Source organism: Rutidosis leptorrhynchoides, chromosome 5 (genome assembly GCF_046630445.1).
Source record: "Rutidosis leptorrhynchoides isolate AG116_Rl617_1_P2 chromosome 5, CSIRO_AGI_Rlap_v1, whole genome shotgun sequence".
NCBI lineage: Eukaryota > Viridiplantae > Streptophyta > Magnoliopsida > Asterales > Asteraceae > Rutidosis > Rutidosis leptorrhynchoides.
Genome location: NC_092337.1, coordinates 354,905,827 through 354,914,130, shown reverse-complemented (window position 1 = coordinate 354,914,130; position 8,304 = coordinate 354,905,827). Strand labels below are relative to the sequence as shown.

The 8,304-nt window shown below is 33.6% G+C and overlaps 1 protein-coding gene across 1 annotated transcript; it reads right to left on the bottom strand.

Moving 5' to 3' along the window:
• Positions 1-1,904: 1,904 nt before the first annotated feature.
• LOC139846941 (E3 ubiquitin protein ligase RIE1) lies at positions 1,905-7,827 on the bottom strand. The gene is made up of 5 exons (XM_071836519.1): positions 7,254-7,827; positions 5,163-5,282; positions 4,885-5,017; positions 2,476-2,637; positions 1,905-2,381 (listed from the first exon to the last, which is right to left on the bottom strand). Exons 1-5 carry the CDS (start codon positions 7,745-7,747, stop codon positions 2,220-2,222), a joined length of 1,071 nt encoding a protein of 356 aa, XP_071692620.1. The 5' UTR covers positions 7,748-7,827; the 3' UTR covers positions 1,905-2,219.
• Between the last annotated feature and the right edge of the window lie 477 nt (positions 7,828-8,304).

The following is an 8,304-nucleotide window of genomic DNA, read 5'->3' as shown; positions in this document are numbered from 1 at the left end:
GACAGAGTTCATAAAGGACAATTTCGTAATTTAATAATTTTTGTTTTATTTTTGAAAATTAGTATTTGATTTTTTCTTTTAAAACATGTTTATAAAATGACTTTATTTTCCCCACAATTTAAAATCGTTTTTTTCATGTTTTTTTAGAACTATTGTAGATTATATTTTTTATAGTTTGGTAATTTTCATTTAATAAAAATTTTCAATGGCATGTAGCTCAATTGGTAATGGGTGAGAGCATTTCGCCACAAATAGGCAGAGTTTAGGGGTTCGATCATTGCCACTTCATAGCCACAACCGCTGAGTGAGTCAGGTATGCCCCTTGCATTATGGAATTGGTCCTAGAGATGGTATCCAGTACGGAAACGTACCGAACCGAACAGTACCGATACCGAATTTGTTTGAAAGTGGCTACCGATTGCCAAACCAAATAAGTGAATTGGTACCGGTTTGGTACCAGTTTTGGTTTCTGAATTTCGGTACCAATACCGCTACCAGCCCAATTTAGTTACATAATATTTGTTGCTTATATTCAATAGATTCAAGAATAAACACTTTAATTTATCAAAAATATCAGTTAAGTGTACTGACATGATCAAATAGTCCGCTGTCCCAAATCAAACAAACCGAAAACATGCAATAACGAGTAATTCTATGCATACAAGATGCAAATCATGGCTTAAGATTGTTATCGCCAGGACATGAATAACTTGTTTAGTGCAAATAAACAGAATTTAAACTAGCGTGCAACTATAATTCATATAATCAAAACAAGTATAAACAGAGTGAGACATCCTTCCATTCGTAATGTATGCATTGACAGGTCCAACTGGTCCATATAAAAATTGACTACCTACACATTATGTTTACAAAACTCCAAGATGTTCTTAGTAAACCAATAGAAAAGAAGAAGAAACTAAGTTTATAAAGAAACTTATAAAAATGTTGCATTAAATAAGTTCTATCAGAATTATAAATGATTTCCGGAGCAAGCAAGGTGGCGAAATACTTTTTTTAGAATTTTATAACTTTTGTTTTGTTATGGAATGCTACAAACTAGTATATAGTTACTAGTATATTGTCATGGCTTAAGTATGTTTAACGGTCTCTTGACTAGTTATAAAATTCGGTATCCAAATCGGTTTTACCGGTACCGAAACGATTGGTGCCTAAACCGAAAACACCTCAAAACGAATCGGTTATATGGAATGCTGCAAACTCAATACATGTTTTCGGTACCGGTGCGGTATCGGTATTGCGGCATTCGTGCTCACCCTAATCAGCACACTGTATCGCTGCAAATTTGCAACCAATTTCCAATCACAAACACGCGTATCATCTCTCTGGCTCTCTGCTAGTATATAAACAAATTTGAAAGCTAACAATTATGATGTTTGATACCTACTTTACTACTTACCGGAGTTTGTATTTCATAGTGCCAAAATCATGCATCAGTTAAATGCATAAAAGAGAGAGATACAAAAGCTAATTAATACTCCGTATATTTTTTTATACCTACGTGTGTTTCCCAATGCCAAAATCATGCATCAGTATGATGCATAAAATAGATAGATACAAATACAACCTCAACAAAGGTGCAACTTTTATTTTGAGATATGACTGAAAACTTACTCTAAGGTGCAACTTCTATCTTTATAAAAGCAAACTTTATGGTAGATTTTAAAAATATTAATGACATTTTTTTTTATGGAAAACAACTAACTGCAGGTGTTTAAATAATATTATTTTTTGTAAATTCAGTCTATTCGTAAAGGCAATTAACTTGCTTTGAGAGCTGCTTTCGCCTGCATAGATCGCATAAATTCCCTAAGTAGCAAGTCAGATGTATCATTATGCACACCTTGATCTTGCCATGCCAGTTATAAATACGTAAGTTAACCAAAAAAGGTTATAAACTAATTATACCAGGTAATTACTTTCACTTCCCTATTACAACTAGTCTCAACCAAACATATACACACAAATACAACTATACTAAGTACTGAAATTAATTCTAAATATATATCCATTATTTAATTAAATTATACCCCGACACCACCACTAATACCAAAAACAATACAAGAGATGGCCAATGTCGGTCGAGCTATTAAATGTCAGATATTTATTTTAATTTCTTCTTCGTTTACCAAAAGCTACATGTCCTCCTGTACGTCGATAAATACATAGTAGCACGCACATGTAGATACCTGTTTATACGTTTAAACTTGTTCGTTTCCCTTAAGGATATTGTATTTGCAAAGGGGACAAGTTGCGTTCATCTTCAGCCATTTCACAATACACGCTGCATGAAAATGATGGTTGCAAGGAAGCGAATGAAGCTCTGTTCCGTCTTCGTATGTGCTTAGACATATGCAACAGTCCTGAAAATATTAGAAAGATAAAACGTTAAATTGGATTTAAGTAACGTTGAATATTTTAATATATTGCTAATCTTTTGGTGAATAAAAGATTTACAGCATCTTCAGGTAAAAGAACGCGTTCAACAGCCAAATATCCAACATTGGAGTCAACAGGAACCATTCTACCAGCCCCCACATCAGGCTTGTCTTCGTTATCACTCGACACCTGGAATCTGTATTTCGGAAGGACGCTGAGGTCAGCCTCTGATGCACCTTCCTGCATATTAAAATATCATGTTTAACACCTTCATGAAACATGAACATTAACATAGGTAGTGATTTTAACTCGTTACAAGAAAACGTACCAAATTAGAATTTACATACTTGATTACGGGTCAATCGGATGAACTTAAAAGATAACCAGAGATGAAACAGGTCAAATGAGTTAGAAAGGACTGAGGTGGTCTAAACAAGGTTGAAAATCAGGACCTTGAAACGTCAGGTCGGTCAATACTGGGTCGAGACGGACATTGACCAAGGTTGACTTTTAAATAAATATAATATGGAATGTAAATCAAACATAAATATATTACAAAATTAATTATTCACAAATAAGATGATGTGGTGTTAGTTTAAATAAAATATAGGTTTTGTATAATGTTTTCACAAATAAGATGATGTGGTGTTAGTTTAAATAAAATATAGGTTTATTATAATATAACGGCTCTATTGAGTCGACAACAATCGTCGATTTATTGACGACTTGACTGACTCTTAGAGCCTAAATTAAATTCCATGCAGGATTTAAAACCCATGGAAATTTGATTCTACCATTTTCTTGGCATCTATTATTATTTTTATTTTAGTATTTTTATTTTATTTATTTATTTTTAACTTTTTCCTACTTAAAGGCCGGAGGTCCTCTCGGAAGCAATCTCTTTATCCGTCGAATAAAAAGAGGAATGACTTTCTCTACTCTTGAGAGTGGGTAGGGTATACCCGGCAATTGAGACCCAAACACTCAAATTCGGGTCAAATGGGTCAAGCTTTTGGGTAAATTGGATCTTGAGAAAAATTAGGCCCAACAATGTAAATCAAAAGTTAAAAAAAGATTCAAATGGGTTTCTCTCCAACCTATTGAGCCCTATAAAAAAATGAATGAATGGGTCTAATGGGTATCAATACTCAAAGATCAATAAATAGATATAGGTCTAATGGGTTTTGTGAATGGGTCAAATGGGTCGAGAATAAAAAGTTTCATCCGTCAAGAATTTATAAAGCATTCATGTTTATATCATTTATAATGTATATTAATGTTTCTTATGTATATTTATAATAAATAATAATAACTAAAATAGTGTAATAAATGTAAAAAAAAAATGATTTAACCCGTTTGACCCAATTGACCTGTGACTCGTTTCGACCCGTTACCCAAACCGACCCAACCTGACCCGTTTTCCAGGCATAGGGTGGAGCACTGTTGTAAACGGCGTCCGTTGCGACGCCCGTTGCGGCGTTTTGGTGACTAAACCGTTTCGACCCGTCCCGTTTTCTTATAAGCCGGTCAACGGTCAAAACTCAGGTCAAATGCAAGAAAAATTGGGTCAAAGCCGGTCAAAAGTCAGAAATTCTGTTAAAATCGGTCATAAGTCGGTCAAATCAATCAAGTTTGACTTAGTTTAGTATTCCATTTTGTATTATACTAACGCTATTAGCAATTATAGGTACAAACTTGTCAACGAAGGTTTTTTAGCTCTAAAATATGTGTAAATATATATTTATATACATAAAAGTCAACATTAGTCAACATCCGTTTCTACCCCGTCTCGGCCCCGTTTTTTCCGTTGCGACGTTTTGAGGTCGCTACCGTTTCGGCCCCGTCTCGCGTCTTTTTCAAACTTAGGGTGGAGAAATGAATTGTCTTTATTCTCGGATAGGGGAAGGATTGTCTACATCTTACCTCCCCATACACCACCCATATGGTATTGGGTTTTGTTGTTGTTTTATATAATATAGTGTATTTATTAATTTATCTTTAAGGGATACTATGCAAGTCAGTTTTTCAAGCTAATTTTTAAATGAGCTTGGGATTTTCGTTTTGCACTAGAACAAGGCCAGTTAAAAAGTCGACTTTTGACCGACGTTGACTCGACTTTTCCCTACTTTAACCGGACTTATTAGTTTTGACCGACTAATTATAAATTTTTGAGCGAAACGGGACGGGCAAGTCACCAAATCGCCGCAACGGCCGCCGTAACCCTCGTTTGCAACCACTGGTCTAAATATATTCATTTGTTCACATCTTAGGTCGTTCTATTATAAATATACACTCTGTAGTATATAATATGATATCCATACTTAATGGCGTACCTGTCTACATAATTTAAAAAATGGACAAAAGTCACTAGCTCAACAACACAACGCTGCGCAAAAATATTACCCTCTTTGACCCGAACCATGCATTATGCCACCTCTTACTAATAGATGATAAAACAGTGAATATTAAATATAATAAAAATTTCACCTGGCCTGCAACAGCATACAGAATTGCAATGATGCAGGGCAAGCAACAACAAAGAGCAATCCCAATTAAACATGCCAAAACAACACAAAAGATGGCAAAGAACACATCGAACGCCAAAAAGACCACGGTCAACCTGCAATCATAAGACGGTCAAAAACACTAATGATACCTAAAGCTTCCCTTTGTGTAAGGGTATAATATCATAAATAGATTAAAATGAAAAATATAAAAAATATAACATTTTGGAGTTTTAAAATGGAAACCTAAACCAGACATACCAGTACAGACGTGGAGCACTGTGCATAAGAATCTCGCCACCAGAAACCATCCAGTAGAAGCCAACGAGCCACCAAATGAAAGACGCCATCGTATTGAGATTTTCACATCTTTTAGTGTAGCTGAATATATCCCAAAATATCATAAAACGGTCAAATATCATAAAACGGTCAGACGCATGTATTGTTTACAGCATGCATACAATACAAAGAACTATTTATTATTTTAGTGTGAGTGTGACTATTTTCATTTTGAAGAAATGTAAAATTATGAGAAGTGCAGTGAGCCTCATAATTGGATAAATACGTAGAAAACAGATACACCTCAGATAAACCATAAAATGGTATTTTGGTGAATCTCATTGTTAACACCAAGCAGTGATGGACTGATGGAGGCAGTATTACATTAATATTCTTCTGTAATTTAATGATTTTATTTGTGGATAGTTTATTATATTTAATTTTCTGAAAAAGTTAAATATGTGGATTCACCATATATAACTTTAACTAGTCATACATCTTTGAGACTGCCATCTTAGATTCCAGTTGGGATTATAAATAAGTTTATAATAATTGTAAGATCGTAATATTACAATATTATCAACTATAAATGGTAACAAATTGTTTGAGTTTTTAATAAAACGGGCAAAAAACTAACTATCAATTCTTTCTCTAAGTGAATGAATGATGCAGTCATGCAGTTCATACTTCATAACCTCACACGCATTATAATACTTTTTAGGACAGAAATTCAGTTCAGTTTTCTTCCAAATTATATAACTTTATTTACACATCCCAGCAAAATATAGTGACCTAATGTTTGCCAACGGAATAAATTCTAATCTAACAGATAAAGCAAATTTACCTATTTACTAGCCAAAACACTGATAAGATTCTAAACATTTACTTTAAGTCAAAAGACTCGATATTTTATAGAAAGTATAAAGAGGCAGTAGATTGTTTGGCTACAGCTAGGTTAAATCTGACTCACAAAGCCTTCGGGAACTTAATCCATCTCACATTACCAAAATTATACTAACATCTCATGATTGAAACACTAATGGGCGTTTAGTTCCACAATATTCTTTCTAGTTTCCAATCTACAATTATCTTAAAATTTATGTTGTTTTTTTCATCTCCAGAAAGTAGTGAAAACGTTTGCAGTTTAAAAGCATAAGAAAAGGAATACAGCTACGAATTATGAATAAAAATAGATCTTTAAACAAAAAGCAACTATCAAACAAATAAGTAGTTATTTTATTTCAATGAATAATTTGTGAAAAAAAAATATTTGAACGCATGTCATGTTTTTACCGTTTCCGTTGAACTTTCTCTTAAAAAACGCCGTCACGGTTCTACAACTAAATGCACCCTAACAGTATCGTCTATCTTAAAAACAGCTGCCATGCTAACTCGAGCTAATAAGTGCTTATAAACAACAAAACTGATCAAAAATTATAAGAACTGCATAATCGTATACTAGTTTCTTCCAAGTAAGTGAGTAACACCAATAATCAATGCTTTCTACAAATAAAACTGAAGTGATATACAGCCAGGGAAGGCCCGGAGGGGGAACAAGGTTATCGAACGTTCGGGGCACATAATTTTCAGGGGCCCAATTTTTTTTATGTATATAGCCATATCGGAGATTTGAGAAACATGGGAACTGGAGAAACACACAAGTAGGTGAAACACAATAGGCTCAAAAACAGCAATCAAAGGCCAAAAAGGAAAAAATTAAAGTCCACTAGTATTCTAGCAAGGTCTAAAAGGCATTTTTAAAAATTTTTATATTATTGTTATAGCCTAAGGACCTTTTTTAAATAGCTTATATTATTCGTTAGAGCTTAAGGGCCCTTTTTCACCTAGTTCTCGGTACTAAAATTCTTGCCTGCATACAGCAAAGTAACTAAAAGAAAAAACACCACTTAATTTAAAGTTCAAACCCTAAGGTTCCATCATTTCACCAACCCTATAATCAACTCAATACATATATGTCAAAGTAGTGTCAAACTGTAAACATATAAACATATACATATATTCAAGTATAGATAAAAGTAATAATAAGTACAATTACTAAACACACAAACATACCTGATTCTGTTAGAAGTCAAAAAAGCCCCAATCCTTTCATCATCATCATCATCCTCAGTATCATTATCATTATCATTTGTTGATGTGATTTCATTATCATCATCATTCCTCACTTGTCTTCGATTTCTTCTTGTATACTCCAACCACACAAGAACCACATGAACCGCACACTGGAACGCATACCCGCAGATCCAAACCCTAACAGGAACATTAGGTTTCTCACGGACCGTACAAATCAGTAAAACGACAGAAACGGCAACAAATGCAAGGTTCCATGTGATGTCTAGGGCTACAACGGGCTTTGAATAGCCCCAATCGGCTCGGCGTTCTTCAAGCTGTCGCGCTGCTGTTTCGCGAACAAGCATAGAAGAGGCACCATGACGGCCTGATGCACGACCTAAAAGAAGAGCGAGTGTGTTGGGTCTTGTTTGAGATTCAGCGGTGGTTTGGCGTGGCCGGAGCAACGGTGCGGGGTTGACGGTTTCTCTTGACATCTTGAAAGTAGTTGTTTCTAAACTTAGGTGGAGTGTCGTAGGTTATTGATAGGCCAACATTTACAATCACCAAAACAGAACATAAAGGAAACTGGAATGAAATTCTATTTCATTTAATTTAATTATTATTACATGTAGCATGTAAATATGTAATCTTATACGGAGTATTTTATTTTATTTTATTTTATAATATATATAAATATTAAATATAAATATTAAATATAAATATAACTTATGAGGAAATAGGGATAAGTAATTTTTTTTAGTGTTTTTTAAAAAAAATTCCAAACATTTTTTTTTAAACACATGAAAATATGAACATTTAAAAAAGACAGTTTGTGATAAATGTTACTATTATTTTAACGGGAAAACGCTCGAAGAAATAAATAATAACATTCATCATATGTAATATTTTAATTAATTTTTTTAAGGTTTAGAATTAGGGTTTAGGGTATTATTATTGTAATGTAATCTTATCTGATTCATTATTAAATTATTATTATATTGTATTTAATTTAATTTTTGTATTAGAATATTAGAGTACTAGATTACATTGG

What these genes read in the sequence shown, in the direction of transcription:
- LOC139846941 (XM_071836519.1), bottom strand. Translation starts at nt 7,747, where the DNA reads ATGTCAAGAGAAACCGTCAACCCCGCACCGTTGCTCCGGCCACGCCAA. An exon ending in AGTGCTCCACGTCTGTACTG is followed by an intron (nt 5,018 to 5,162) that starts GTATGTCTGGTT and finishes TTATGATTGCAG; the next exon opens with GTTGACCGTGGTCTTTTTGG. An exon ending in TGTATGCTGTTGCAGGCCAG is followed by an intron (nt 2,638 to 4,884) that starts GTGAAATTTTTA and finishes TTTAATATGCAG; the next exon opens with GAAGGTGCATCAGAGGCTGA.